General features: G+C 49.4%; 2 protein-coding genes across 2 annotated transcripts in view; both read left to right on the forward strand.

The window, feature by feature from the left end:
* The first annotated feature begins 53 nt into the window (after nt 1-53).
* C2CD2L (C2CD2-like) lies at nt 54-8209 on the forward strand. The gene is made up of 14 exons (XM_008577908.1): nt 54-219; nt 2205-2300; nt 2658-2777; nt 2948-3058; nt 3150-3266; nt 3361-3472; nt 3610-3718; nt 4378-4442; nt 4532-4659; nt 4750-4924; nt 5230-5331; nt 5472-5605; nt 5693-5978; nt 7110-8209. The coding sequence occupies exons 2-14, from the start codon at nt 2298-2300 to the stop codon at nt 7319-7321; spliced, it is 1674 nt and encodes a 557-aa protein (XP_008576130.1). The 5' UTR covers nt 54-219; nt 2205-2297; the 3' UTR covers nt 7322-8209.
* Nucleotides 8210-12764: 4555 nt separating this feature from the next.
* HINFP (histone H4 transcription factor) overlaps nt 12765-15591 on the forward strand; it is a 10703-nt gene continuing 7876 nt past the window's right edge. The window contains exon 1 of the mRNA XM_008577910.1: nt 12765-13057. The gene's annotated coding sequence lies outside the window, so the exon portion shown is untranslated. The remainder of the gene's footprint in view (nt 13058-15591) is intronic.

Below are 15591 nucleotides of genomic sequence, written 5' to 3' on the forward strand. Positions count from 1 at the left end.
CGGGACCCGGGACCCGCCTTAGCCGCGGAGCCCGCGAGCTCCCTGCGGGAGCTGGGCGTGTGGCGCTCGCTGCTGCGGCTGCGGGCGACTCGGGCCGGCGCCCCTGAGGAGCCAGGCGTCCGGGGCCTCCTGGCGTCGCTCTTCGCCTTCAGGTCTTTCCGGGAGAACTGGCAGCGGGCTTGGGTGCGAGCGCTGAACGAGCAGGCCTGCAGGGACGGGGTGAGTTGGGCAGAGTACCTAGGAGATCCTTTCAGCCCTTCCTTGCATGGGAGGAACTGCTTATGCTAGGAGGGCCGGATGGGGGTGGGGATCAACTGGGGAACCCCATGGCTTCTCTGTCCCTGCAGGATCAGAGAAAAGGGTGTAGGTGAGGCAGGGGGTTGTAGAAATCCCTTTATGTCCCAAATCCTCTATTTTTTGTGGGCAATGTACTCTGGCTTCAAACCCGTGCATAAGTTGCTGTTCTCATAGCAACACTAATCTCTGTGCCTTAGGGCACTTCCGCCTAACCTGGCTGCTGGTTGTGTTGGGGTGGGAGGTTGTATGGAGAGGAAGACAGGTGCACCAGCAGAAGGAATTTGCTTGGTCCTCATGCACCACACCCAGTTAACATTTCATGCCCCAAATCGCTGGTGTGGCCAGGCAGATCACCAGGGAGCCTGAATTACCACCCTACCCATCAGTAATTTCACTGCTACAGTCATATACATACTTCTCCTTGCTGGCCTGTGGTGTACTGTATTTGCTGGGGGCGGCAAATGTTCAGGTGGAGAGCACATTGACAATCCATGCCCTTCCCAGCAGATGAACTTAGAGCTGCCCCTTGAGGGGCAGTCACAAACCAGCCCAGCCTACTTCCTCCCATTGCACCATGGGCATCTGGCCTCCCAGGAAGTGGGGCAGGAAGCGTGGTCATGAGACCAAGATGGGGTGGGAGGTCTCCTTCTTCTGGGGCCTCCTCCCATCCTGGCCCAGCACTGTCTCCTTGCCTTCGCAGTCCGCCAGCTCCTTGCTCAGAGGGTTCTCCATTTCCAGCCACCATGATTTTAGAGGCTCTACCATACTAGCTCCCCAAATGCCTGGAAAGAAAAGTGGCCACAAGAAGTTGCTCTGTTTCGTCTGCGCAGCTGGCCAGCTGAAAGTCAGATGGCATCTCTCAGTTTACACCTTGAACCTACTCCTGCATTCCTCTCTGCACCTTGTCCCTGGGTCAGAAGCAACTCCCCAGGACAGCTGACTCAGCTGGACATTGGTCTCCCTTGCAGGGGACAGGGAGATTGACCTTCTAAGCATCCATCTCCCCATCTCTCTCAGCCTGGCCTTTGAAAAAACAGCTACCAGAGCAGAAGTTGGCATCCCCTGGTTTGCCTGTGGGTTTGTTTCCTCCATCTCAAGACCCAAGGAAGAGTTGCTAGCTCAGACTGTGGTGTGCCCCCTTCTCAATTCTTCTTCCCATGCTGCTTTCCAGATAGGGCAGTAGGTTGCTTCCACTGGGTGGAATAATTAGGGAGCAGCTCTTTCAAGACCTAAGCTAAGCAGCTTTCTGCTTTCTAATACCATCCTGCTGTCTGTCTTGAGGAATTAGGCAGGACCCTGGACTCTTGAGCCCTCTGAGCTTGCTTCTCTTCCCAGTCCCTGTGGTAAAGTTTCCCAAGACCATGCTGAGCTACTATTCATCTCAAAGAATATGGATAGTCATACTCTTGAACCTCTACTTCTTATTTATCTGGAAGAAGGCTTAGCAGAATTTCTTCAGCTCTTATCTTGCAATAAGTGGCCCTACTGCTTTAACCTTTAGGTCAACCCTTCCCTCTCTACCCAGCTATTATATATAGGTGCCAACCAATACTTTATTTTTTTCTATGTACACTTTTCTTTGGGGTTAGGGTAGGGGATGAAGGGGAAGGTGGGGAGAAGAGGGAGGCTCCTGGTATTCCAGAAGGAATCCAGGGTTGTCAGCTCAAGGTGATCTAGTCTCTGAAGTGGTCTAGCTCCTCTGTGGCCCCTAGCAGCTGCTAGCCCCTGGAGAGGTGGGGTTTGAGGGGCACACCTCCTGTCCTAAAGCTTGAGATAAGGAGAGGCCAGAAGCCAACCTGCAGCTGAAGCCTCTGCAGTGCCAGGGCCCAGCCAACAACTGAGCAGGCTAGCCCTGTGGGGGGCCACTCCAGAGATCTGATCCTGTGCCTGCATTACTGTTCCCTCAGAGCTCCATCCAAATTGCCTTTGAGGAGGTGGCCCAACTCCCACCTAGAGCCAGCATTAGTCACGTGACCTGCACCGACCAATCAGAACGTACCATGGTAAGGGTCTAATGGGCACTGCCTTCTTTGGGGTTTGAGGGGGGCTGACCCCAAAAGTTCTCTTTATTCTGTGGGTTCCTAACCTGGAGTTTGTGAATGCATTAGGAGGGGTCTAAGGATTGGCATTAGGAGGTCTGAGAATCCCACTGACATTACGTGTAAAATGCTGTACATGTATATCTGCATTTTTCGGGGAGAGTCTTTGGCTTTTATCTGATTCTTTCAGGGGTTTATGACTCTTAATAGGTGAAGTCCCAAGGAAAACAGAGTGGGAAGGGGTCTGCTGAACCATGATAGGGCGGGGCCCAGCAGGGCAAGTGCTCTTCTCTATGCCTCACTGTGCCTTGCTCATCTCAGGTGCTGCGTTGCCAGCTCTCTGCTGAGGAGGTGCGGTTCCCGGTCTCTGTGACCCAGCAGTCCCCTGCTGCCGTCTCTATGGAGACCTACCACGTCACTCTGACACTGCCACCAACACAGGTTGGGGGGAGATGTGTGAAACTGAGTTGGGCAGGGGGTGGCTCATTTGACACAGCTTTTTCCATTTGGTTTTTCTCTGAGATGGAATTCAGGAAGGGAGGGTCCTCAGGAGTTGGGAGTCATTGGAGGACTGGGGCAAGTCAACCCAATCCCTTTGTCCCTGTCCCCAGTTGGAAGTCAACCTGGAGGAAATCCCTGGTGAGGGGCTGCTAGTATCCTGGGCCTTCACCAGTCGCCCGGATCTCAGCCTGATGGTGCTTCCCAAACTGCAGGCCAGGGAGGTAAGGAGGCAGGGCTGGCAGAAAAGAGGCAGAACATGAGGGGAAGCAGAGCTGGGGGCTCCATCTCTTTGTTCTCTTCTTCTCCCTGCAGAGAGGTGAGGAACAAGTAGAACTCTTCACAGTTGAGGAACTGATCAAGGATGCCATTGTCAGCACCCAGCCAGCCATGATGGTCAACCTCAGGGCTTGCTCTCCCCCAGGAGGCCTGGTGAGTAGGCACCCAAAGCAAAAGGTTTGCATGCACCCTGTCCTCAGGGTACTATGTGAGGATTCTTGCTCTTTTTACCTCCTTCTGCTCTTAGGTACACAGTGAGAAGCCACCCATGATGCCCCAAGCCCAGCCAGCCATCCCCAGACCTACCCGGTTATTCCTACGGCAGCTTCAAGCTTCTCACCTGGGAAGTGAGCTGGGAGGTGAGAGCTGGAAGCAGCTAGGGGACTTCCCAGACTATGGTTGCAGGCACTCCTTGCCCCTTTGCCAAGGGTACAGCCTCAGTATTCCTCAGTGGCATCTTTGATCTGAGCATCTTCTAATTTCTGGTTCCTCACAGGCACTGAGGAACTATGCTGTGTAGCTGAGCTTGACAACCCCATGCAACAGAAGTGGACCAAGCCTGCGAGGGCTGGTCCTGAGGTGGAGTGGACAGAGGACCTGGCACTGTAAGGAGTGACCTTTCCCCCACCCCCTGCTCTCATGGGCAGACTGAGGATCAAACCCTTCTAGCATAGTTCTAGCATGAATCAACTCTGTTTTCAGTAGCTCTTGGTATAGGCCCTTATTGTATGCCAGGCCCTGGCCTAGTTCATGGCATACAGACATGACTCAAGACAGAAATAGATGTATGTAAAGAAGATGGTACAAGTGCTCCAATTGAGGTTCACATGATGTACCATGGTGGATAAGATTAATTCTCATAATGGAATAAGGATCAGAGTAGGCTTCATGGAGGAGGTGGCATTTAAACCACACCTTAGAACAAGAATAGGATTTCACCAGAGTGTGAAAGTACTCTTGGCAGACAGAAAGTACAAGTACAACTTGAGCAAGTGAGAGGGGGTGATGTGAGACAGAGAGAGACTGACAAGGCAGGGAGCAGAGGGCCAGGGAGGATTTGAATGTCCAGTTGAGGAGTGCAGTCTCCACTTGGGCCCTGTCCCATTCTCTTGGGAAGAAAGAGTAGTTGGAGGGCAGGATAATCTGATTGGAGGATTTGCACCATCTTATTTGTGTCATCTCTATGTCTGGTCTGCAGGCCATTCAAGGTAGGTTCAGTTTACTAATCTTCCCCCTCCCTGCCCCATCTCCTCTTGGCCCACAGGGATCTGGGCCCCCAGAGCCGGGAGCTGACCCTCAAAGTGCTGAGGAGCAGCAGCTGTGGAGACAGTGAGTGTGGGGCAGGAGGGGGCACGTCTGGGTGAGTGCTGAGTGGAGCCTGGCCTGGGCCCAGCTCATGGTGCCACCCCTTTCCTCAGCTGAGCTCCTGGGCCAGGCCACACTGCTTGTGGGCTCCCCCTCCAGACCACTGTCTCGAAGACAGGTGTGCCCACTCACCCCAGGACCAGGGAAAGCCCTGGGACCAGCAGCCACTATGGCAGCAGAGGTGAGAAGCCGACCACTGAGGGAGATGGGAGGACACAGGGGACAGGTGGTCTCTGAGGCTTTCCCTCTTTGCTCTCCCACCCCTTGGCAGCTGCAGTATGAGGAGGGATCCCCACGGAACCTGGGCACTCCCACCCCCTCCACCCCACGCCCCAGCATCACACCTACCAAGAAGATTGAGCTGGACCGGACTATTATGCCTGATGGCACCATTGTTACCACAGTCACCACTGTCCAGTCCCGGCCCCGTGTAGATGGCAAATTAGGTAACGAGGAGGAGCTTGGGAACCCATCTCTAGCAGGGGATTGTACCATTTCTGCACACTCTCCGTATTTTCATGGCATCTCCCCACACCCTCAGTAGGCCACATGGCACTTTCCCACATTCCTATTAGTTTCTGTGGTGTCTTTTTGTCCCCATGACATCTTCTTAATCACCCTTGTGATTAATCACCCTTTAATCATCCTTGCCCTCTGAATCAACCAAAGTCTGCATCTTAACAAAGCTAGTAGGGGTTGGGGGTCCACTGTAAATCACCTCCCAGCTCACTGACCCTCCCCCACCCACCAGACTCCCCCTCCCGCTCCCCGTCCAAGGTGGAGGTGACGGAGAAGACGACAACTGTGCTGAGTGAGAGCAGTGGCCCCAGCAGTACCTCCCACAGCAGCAGCCGTGAGTGGGGAATGGGGATGTGTGAGTGCCGGTTGGCACTGGTGCCCCAGAGTCAGAAACAACTTTGGGTGAGGCAGGAGAAGTTCAAGTCCAAGGAGGAGCCAGGGAGAAGTCAGCTTTTCCATCTCTACCCCCAGCAGGGGAGAGCCACCTTTCCAATGGCTTGGACCCTGTAGCAGAGACAGCAATTCGCCAGCTCACTGAGCCCAGTGGGCGGGCAGCCAAGAAGACACCCACCAAGCGCAGCACTCTCATCATCTCTGGTGTTTCCAAGGTAACAGGGCTTTGGGGAGAGGAGCTGGGATAGGGAGAAGACCCTAATGGGTCACTCCTGCCCATTACGACTTGTCCCTCCTGCCAGGTGCCCATTGCTCAGGACGAGTTGGCACTATCCCTGGGCTATGCGGCATCCCTAGAAGGCTCAACACAGGATGATGTAGGGACCAGTGGAGGTCCCTCTTCACCTCCCTCAGACCCACCAGCCATGTCCCCAGGACCCCTAGATGCCCTCTCCAGTCCCACGAGTGTTCAGGAAGCAGATGAAACAACACGTTCGGACATTTCTGAGAGGCCGTCTGTCGATGATGTTGAGTCGGAAACAGGGTCTACTGGTGCCCTGGAGACCAGAAGCCTCAAGGATCACAAAGGTGGGGAGATATTGGCAGGATGCGCCCACCCCCGCCTCTTTTATACCCAGTGTCATGATTTGGGTCCTACTGGTCACTTAGGGACATGGAAACCTCAAGCCAACTTGCCTCCTCCTTCCTGCACTAGGAGATCGCCAGAGTTCCCAGCCTGGTTCAGCCAAGCTAGAGTAGAGAGGGGAACTTGGTGTGTTGGTTTCTGGCCTGGATCTGATGGGCTTGGATGACAGGAAGGGATGCCAAATTATTTCCCTTTGTCTCCATTTTTCCTCTTCCTGAGTCTAAGTGCCTGTCTTCCCTCTTTTTTAAAAAAATTTTTTCCCTTTCAGTCTGTACCCTCTTCCCTATAAGAAATCCTACCCTGGCCCAACCCTGGTCCTTCTGGCAGTGGCACAGGCTGTGGACAGCTGTGGGAGTTCTAACTTCAAAGCATGAGGGACTTGCCCTAAAACATATTCCTCCCTCTACCAATGAGTTTGTCCATCACATATCTAACTATTTATGATTTAAGCATGCATCACTTCTTGGGATAGTGAGATTCCAAAGTCCAAAGCCTGTATCTTCCTCATTATATTGGTTCTGAATTTACCTCTTTGAAGTTTTCAGAAGCACCACTTGCTGTTCATTCCTGGAATTTGGTAAAGAAGTGTCAACCCACTTTTCCCTTCATGGTTTTTTTTTCGGGGTTGGAGGGTGGTGGCTGGCTGGCTGGTATGGAGATCCAAATCCTTGACCCAGGGGTTATCACACTGAGCTCTTACCAACTGAGCTAACCGGCCAGCCTACCTTCATGATTTATAGGCTCTGGGGAACATCTTCTGTTCAGTCTTTGTCTTTCCATAGGAAAGAGGCCCAATCCCGGTCTGTCCTCACAGAGCAGCCAACCCCTGGACATTCCTCCTTGAGCAGTCAGGAATGCCCCCAGAATCCTATGAGTACCAACATTATTTCCTCAGGAAGGATAGGGCACATTTTTGTTTCTACTTTCTTTCCTGAGGAAGTCTGGTTTCTAGGCCAAGGGACTGGTTCTGCTCCACATCTCTCTCTCCATCCTCAGTCCTTTCTCTGCCCCCTACCTCACCCCACCACGCCCAAGCCCCTCTCTCTGCTTCAGCTTCCCCTCTTCCCCTGCAGTGAGTTTCCTGCGCAGTGGCACTAAGCTCATCTTCCGCCGGAGGCCTCGACAGAAGGAAGCTGGTCTGAGCCAATCACACGATGACCTCTCCAAAACGACGGCCACACCCAGTGTCCGAAAGAAGGCTGGCAGCTTTTCTCGCCGCCTTATTAAGCGCTTTTCCTTTAAATCCAAACCCAAGGCCAATGGCAACCCCAGCCCCCAGCTCTGAGGGCCCTCCTTATCTCCTGAGTTAGGAGAGGGCAAGAGTTCTCTCAGCCCATTTTCCACATACCCTTCCATCCCCCTTCCTGGATTCCCCATGCCTGGGCTAGAAAGCCCTCTGGGTTCCAGGAAACCTTGTTCACCCTGTGCCCGGGGGGCCTTTTGGAAGGGTACTTGCAATGGGAAGCCCGTGACAGGTGGGCACCCATTGCGGAGGACATAGGAGGGAGTTGGTGGCTAGGAGTAAGGGGAGGGCTCTGTCCTGGCATGTGCGTGTGCATTCCTCAGAAGCCTTTGCCTCCTGCTGACACTGGCCCCTGAGAGGAGTCCAGGGTACTCAGCTCCTCAGCTGATCCCTTCTCCCTTATTTATTCTCTTATCTATTTATATATGTGGTCTAGGACCTCAGTGAACAGATGATAGAGGGCATCTCTCCCAGGTGACCCTTCTTTTCTCTCCCAGGAGGGTAGGCAATTCCCTTTGGGATGGGGCTCCCTCACTTCCCTCAGGTCTCCACTCAGACCAGCACTGATGTCTGCCTCTGAGGACATCAGCGGCTCACAGAAAGTGGGGCTGGTGTCCTGGATGGGGGGCAGGTACTCCCACCTCCCTGCCTCCCCTTCTGCTCTTCATCCCTCCCTCCCCCTTTATTACTGTTTTTGTACTTGATGCCTTCTCCATGAGCAGTGGCTCTGTTAGAAGGAGGGAGCCCGGAGCCTGGTGGGAAGCCTTCCCCAGAGAGATGGCTTTAGGCGCTTTATTTAAAGACTGTGTGATGAGGGAACAAGAGCAAGGCTGCACCTCTGTATGCTGGGAGATGATGATGTCCATTGCTGTGTGATGGCTTAACATTTAATTTATTAAATTAAAGTCAAATTGGAGTTTATAAACTGAACAACTGGTTATCCTTTGAAAGGCAATGAGGCTGTGGTGTTGATGAAGTGGTAGGATTAGAGATGGGGACCCAGATAGTGACATGGAATAGATGGCACACATAGTGGGCCTGCTAAGAAGTGCCTGCAGGAAGAAGGGACATGCAGAGAGAGGATGCAAGAGATGAGAGTCTTTGAAGGGTGAAGTTGTAAGCAAAAAAGTCCATGGGCTAGTACAGGCATCTTCATTCCTCTTTCTTGAACAGGCTTCTCCTTCCAAGATATAATAGAGTTCAGACAATGGGCTCGGGAACTAGCCTAGATGTCTGGGTTTGAGTCCCAGCTCCACTTATTAGCTATGTGACCTTGGGAAAGTTATGAAACCTCTGAGTGCCTCCATTTTCTCATCTGTAAAATGGGGACTGTGGTAATCATAGCTATCATTTGGTGTGGGTGAGAAGAAAATGAGTTACACACTTAGAACTTGGATGGCATATAGTCAGTGCTGAAAAAGTTAACTATTGCCTTGGAGAGACAGATTAGAAGGGGGAAGTCTTATAAGTGTTTCATCATCATAAAAAGTCTTTCATTCCAAAATATGGGCATGTTTCAGGGAGTTATAGGCACTAGCAAACTCTATGTCCGTGGTTACTGTCCTCTAGGACCTTACATAGGACTTGAACCAGGTAAGCTGCTGCAGGATGTGGGACAGCACAGGACCAGGAGGCAGGAAAACTAAATGCAACAAACAACACTGAGTGACCTTGAGCAGGCCACTTCTTTCTGGACCTCAGCTTCCTCATCTCTAAAATAAGGGTTGAGCGTGGTGCTGATAACACCAAGGTCAAGGGTCTGGATCTGCATACTGGATAAAAATAAATAAAAATATAAATGAATAAATAAAATAACATAAGGATGGCCTGGATAATCACTCAGGTCACTTCCAGCCTCAACATTCCATGACTTACATATATCACAGGGGGTTGAGGGGATGTGCGTTCAGGTAGATAGCACATAGAAGTTGTTAATATTTCCCATGCCGCTGTCCATACTAGTCACATAATGTGGGATATTTGGAAAGAGTGGCAGAATATAGATATTTGGTTTTTTCTTTTTCTGTTTGGCAGCTGGCCAGTAACAAGATCTGAACCTTTAACGTTGGTGTTACCAACACCATGCTCTAACCAAGTGAGCTAACTGACCAGCTTGGATATTTGATTAATTTTTGTATAGTGAAATACTCAACTCTAGGTCATGAAATCTTAAAGAGATTTTTCAAGCTGTTTCCCTTAATCTAAGAAATGCAACTCATAGTGGTTCACAGACGAGAAGTTCATTTGCTAATATGACAAAACAGACAAACACACTGAACTTGTATTCTCAGGGGAAACTTTTGGTGATGGGAGGGCAGGCATTCAGATTCCCACTGGACCTGGGGTTTGAGTAAATGGTAACTGGAAAGTGTAATCAGGTTCCAGTGCTGAGCTCCCCAGAGTTCAGTGGAGTCACATATTTTATAGTGAACAAAGCCTGGTCACATTTCAAAAATATGGATTTTAAAAATGAATGAAAAAGAAACATGAAACTTAATTTCATCAACTTTATCCATTTCACACTTTCAGAAGAGATCCACAGCTTCTAATGAGTATGAATTATGCTTTAAGTTTTTGTGGCAGCTTTTAAAAAACAAATCTCAAGATACGTCTGAATTATCCAGCCAAAATTGTGGCTTGTTTTCAAGTGAAGCAGATTGAGATGGAAGTAAACTCTACTAGACAGTAAGACACTGCCTTAAATCTTGGAAACATATACTGTATATAGATCCCAGAGCAATCCTGAAATTTTTACTCTTGTTACCCATGTTTCAGTTTACACAGCTCTGTGAACTTCATGAAATTGCTAAAATAAAACTAAGAGCCATTTTCAGTGGTGTAAATCTGAATTAAAATGAGGTTGGCATTTCATGAAGTACTACTTACTATAACTATATACTTTTGGATGAACAAAGCTGATAAAATATCTTTTGTTACTTTTGAATTATATTTTTAAAACTATTTTAAAATAGGGACCAAGCTTTAATTCACTGCTGTTAAAAACAAAATTCGGGGTTGCCGGGTTAGCTCACTCACATGGTGCTAAGGTCAAGGGTTTGGATCCCCATGTACCTGCCAGCGCCCCCCCACCCCCAACAAAGAACCAAAAAACCAAATGCATGCACAAATATGACCTTACTATTTTTTTTTTTTTTTAAAGATGACCGGTAAGGGGATCTTAACCCTTGACTTGGTGTTGTCAGCACCACGCTCAGCCAGTGAGCGAACCGGCCATCCCTATGTGGGATCCGAACCCGGGGCCTTGGTGTTATCAGCACCGCACTCTCCCGAGTGAGCCACGGGCCGGCCCTAATGGCATCTTTAAATTCATTTTATTTATATTGAACATTTAATGTGTTTTCTGATTATATAAATTATACAGTTTTATTTTTAGGTTAGAAGATACACAAAATTATAATGTAATAAAATATTAATCCTAATACCCTTCACAGGGCTGGCCGGTTAGCTCAGTTGGTTAGGCCGTAATGTTATAACACCAAAATCAAGGGTTTGGATCCCCATACCTGCCAGCGGCCATAAAACAAAACAACAAAAAACCCCTAATGAACTTGACTAAGGTACACAGTTTATTTAACAAACACGTCTTGAACCCTTACTGAGTTTCAGTCACTGGACTGCGATGCTATTATAAAGGCGTAGGACGCATATATATACACAAACCTGTGCTCCCTCACTGAGCTAGTGTACTGCAAAATGCAGACGAGTCAACAGTCAAATACATTGTGATAGAGCTCTCCTGGGAATTACGGAAAGGGCTATCAAGGAACACTTCGCGGGAAACAAAGCGTCTATACTGAGATCAAAATGAGTAAGAATCAGTCAAATAAACGTGGGAGGGGGAGAAGGGGAAGATTACTTCAGCCAGAGAAAACAGCAAGTACAAGTCATGAGAGGCAAAAGGCGGCTGTGTGCGGTGGAGAAGCTGGAAGAAATTTAGGACTGCAAAGCAGGAAATGAGGTCAAGAGGACTCAAGATAGTTGGAGAAGCAGACAGGGCCCAGATGCTGAAGGGTCTAGAAAGCCTCAATATGGTTTTGGGGTTTTACCCTGAGGGCAATAGAATGCCTTTGAGTTATATAAGCGGGGTGGTGAGTTAAACAGATTTGCTTTGCGTAAAGATCACTCCGAGTGCTCCATGGATAATACTTTGGAGGGAAACAAGAGTGCACACAGTGGGACCGTTAGACTAGAGTAGAAATCCGGGCTGGACGATTAATGGACTAGGTTGGGGGTGGTGAAGATAAAGAAAGACGGCTGAATTTGAGATGTGTTTAAGAAGGTAGAATCCACAGGACTTGGCAATGGATTGGGTGTGACAGGTGAGGGAGGAATCAGGGATGACCCGCAGGTTTCTGACCTGAACGAGCGCATGGATGACAAGGTCGTTCGCCGAGCCTGGGAAGAAGCGAGGCAGACAGAGGTTTGGGGAAGGAGAAGCCAGCACAGGAATACCAGTATTTAAAAGAACGCTGTGTATGGGAGGGCGGGGGAGGAAGGATCATGACAAGTGTCTGCACTTTCTGCTTAATTTCTGTTTTGGGTTTTTTTTTTTTTTTTTTGGCGGCTGGCCGGTGTAAGGATAGAACCCTGGACCTTGGTGTTATCGGCACCACGCTCTAACCAACCGAGCTAACCGGCCAGCTCTAAACTAGTCTATTACTTAGAATAACAAAGACAAAAACAATACAAAATAAATTAAAATTTAAAAAGATTTTTTTAATTAAAGAAAGAAGACTAAGAGGGTGAAAGATGGAGGTAGGACCCCCAGTTTTGGCCGAGCGGGTTTGGGCAACGAGCCTCTCACACCCCCTCCGTACGCCCACGCGGACAGCTAATACAGAGAGCCAACGAAAGAGGAGACTCCACTGTGCGCCCAGCCCAGCCCTGCGCATGCCCATTTGGTCCCGCGCGCAGAGTCTGCGCAGTTGGGGGAATTCAGGCTTTTGGGCGCCCTGCCTGAGCGTCCCCTGGAGCCCTGTGGCGCCGGCCGGCTCTTCCTTTTCCTGCATTCCGTCGCCCTCACACCCGCCCCGGACGCCGAGACGCACTCACAGTTCCCGCCCCTTCCGTGTTTTGGTGCGCACGGTTCCGTCAGGCGCGGATGCCATTGGCTGTCAGTGGGATCCCAGAGCGGTGATTGGCTGTCGCTGGGTGTCGCTCAAGCGCCTTCCCCAGAGATGGTCCGAGGTGGGAGGAGACCTGCAGAGACCGGGAGCTAACCGCAGGTGAGCTTGTTCTCGGTGCTGCGACGGATCCGCGTCGCGGGTACGTTTTGCAGGGCTGGAGAAAGCCAGTTCTTCCTGAGCCGCCTCGGCGAGGCTTCCTCTTGTAGCTCGGCCACGCTGGTCTGCCCTGGCGCAGTCCCCTCACCCCAACTCGTCTGGAGGCTTCGCTGCCGCTGAGACTCGGTCACCGCCACGCCTCAGGGAGAAAGATTCCGGGAAGCCTGCGGGGCTGCAAGTGAAAGTTTTTGCCCGCTGGGATGGTCTCTTTCCTTCTTTCCGAGTTCTACCCGTCCTTCGAGGCTTGGCCCGGGCCCCGCCGCTTAGGGGACCCTTCCCTGTTTCGCCTGCTCTCTGTCCAGATCTCGCTCATCGGGCGCTTTGTTTTGGTCGTTGTCTTCACATGTCAAAGCCTTATCTCTTCAGCCACATCGTGAGTCCTCAGGAGCGTAGGACCTAGGCCCGTCCGTTTCTTGAACACCACTCGTGGTTCATTCGGTGTCTTGCGTTACAGTTTATACGCTCTTAAGTACAGGTATCTGCTGATTGCGTCTGATTACGACCCCTGATGAAAAGAAGTGTTAGGAATCAATTGGATTATTTTGTTCGTCTTTTTGCAGAATGTATATTTAGATCATCTTACCTTCTGAAGCAAGGGTACTAATAGCTAACACTTGCTGAGTTCTAGTGGTGTGTTATGCTAAGCATTTTAATATCCATTGTAACGTTGAAGCTTTGTAACCAGATCCCATTTTACATTTAAGAGAAGCCAGGTGATTTGTCCAAGTAAAGTCGTAAGTTAAGGATTTACTTAAACGTTGCAACAGCTCCTAGTAGATGTGTGCTGCCCCTGCAGATAGAACTGAACAGGTCACAGGCTAGGATTTCTAGGAGCTTACAGGTTAATGAGAGGAAACTTGACAAAATAACTACTTGATAAAACATGTTCTGGGTATTGTGTGTACAGATACGATGTCTGTGTGGAGGAGGGAATCAAATAGGAGGAGTAACATAGACAAATGTAGGAGGAAAATGGAGCCAAATTTCATAGCTTTTTGTCTCCATCACTTCTTAGCTTTTGTGACCTTGGGTAAATTACTTAACCTATCTGGGCCCATTTCCTCATCTGTGAAGTGGGGTAATAATAGTACCTACCTCAATAGGGTTGTTGTATTAGTAAATATTTGTACATGTAAAACACTGAGAACAGTGCTTGGCATATATTAGATATTTAATGGGTAGAGCAAATTCATTAAGACAAGAAACTTGAACCCAGGTCTTCTGGCAGCTGGTCCAGTGCCCTCTGCAATAAACTAGTTGCTTCATTTGCCTTCCTTGCCTACAGAGGAAGGAGTGATGACCATATTGTTACTCTGTCCCACATCTCCCCAGGGTAGAAAAAACAGAACCCAGGGAGAGAAACTAAAGAAGATTGGGGAGGAGAGATTCAGGGAGATTTGCCCAAGTTTCAGGTCATTCTGAATCGCTAGTTAGCCTCCCTCCTGGGTCTTACCCACCAGTCTAACAGTAGGTATATGTTAAAATATTTGTGCTCAGCACTATGTGTGGCACAGTGTAAGGACATAGGCGTGATGTGGTTTTTGCTCAGAAGCAGCTTATGGTCCAGTTGGGTAAACTAGAATAGAACACAAAACGACCCTGAGTGACTATGGGCAGCATAAAAATATGGTTGAGGTTTTATGGCGTCAATTGTGCCAGTCATAGAACCAAGAGGCAAGAGTAATTACTAGGGGTGGAGTAGTTTAGGAAGGCTTTCTGGAATGGGATCATCTCCTGATATTTATTGAGCATCTGTGGTATAAAAGCTCTGTGCTGATGCTGGGAATGAGGAGTGAGTAAGGTCCCTGTCCTGAGGAACTCCTAGTCTAGGGGAGACAGATATGTCACTGCATTGGAACAAGTGCTGTAATACAGATGTGTATGGAGTGCTGTGGGCAGTGGATGGATATTCCAGCTATACCTGGATGAATTGGGAGAGGGGTCACCAAGGAGGGGACGTTTGGGTTGGAAGGGTGAATTGAAGTTGCTTAGGCTGAGAGTTTTAGGAGAATGTAGTGCATTCAGGGACAAGGAAGATTGAATCAGACAGGAAGAGGGAATAAATGGACAAGCAGGGAAACTAGAGAAGCAGCATAGTGTGAAGAAAGAGTGTGATCTTTGGAATGAAATCAGGGTGTTCTTATACTAAATGAAGTTAAGTGTGGGGAAGGCTCACCACAGGGCTGACACACCACTCAATACATGTCAGTTTCCTTACTCAGACCCTGGAGAAGTTGAGGCCAGTTTGAGAAGAGCCTTGCATTTCATACTGTAGATGGTAGAGAGTCAGAGGAGGTTTGGGATTTTATGTCTGGCTTAGGAAAGCTTGCCCTTATTTTTTTGGTGGGGGGTGGTGCAGCTGGTCAGTATGGGGATCCAAACCCTTGACCTTGGTGTTATCAACACCACACCCTAACCGTCTGAACTAACCATCCAGCCCTCCTTACCCCAACATTATAGAAGCTGTCAATATTTTTTCCTAATAAAGCTTCACTGTTAAGGGCTGGTGGGTTGCTCAGTTCGTTAGAATAAGGTGTTATAACACCAAGGTCAAAGATTTGGATCCCCATACCAGCCAGCCACCAAAAAAAAAAAAAAAAGACTTCACTGTTAATTCATGAGCAGCCCAGCATCCCCATATGTACCCCAGAGTATCAAGAGTGACTGGATTGTTCTCTGAGGAGAAGAGGCTATGTAGGTTTAGTCAGTTCAGAAGGTTGTATTGGGAGCATGACGGATTTTATATTTCTGGTATTTTCTCTGGTTTTTTTCCTCTTAGTATTCATTGAAGGCCTTTTTCAGAATTCCCACCTGTCTAAGGTAGGCCAGAGTGAGCAATGCCCTATTTCCTTGCAGAGTCCACCATGGGGGGGGCAGCAAGAATCAGTGAGAATCCCCAAGGAGAAGGTGACACTCAGGGGACAGAGTCAAGGCCTCTTTGTGTCCTTTCTCCTCCCAGAACTTTTGCTTGCAGTGTCATCCTCTGTCTTTCTGTGTTTAGTTTTTTTG

The sequence above is a fragment of the Galeopterus variegatus genome, unplaced genomic scaffold, assembly GCF_000696425.1.
Source record: "Galeopterus variegatus unplaced genomic scaffold, G_variegatus-3.0.2 Scaffold1598, whole genome shotgun sequence".
NCBI classification, from domain to species: domain Eukaryota; kingdom Metazoa; phylum Chordata; class Mammalia; order Dermoptera; family Cynocephalidae; genus Galeopterus; species Galeopterus variegatus.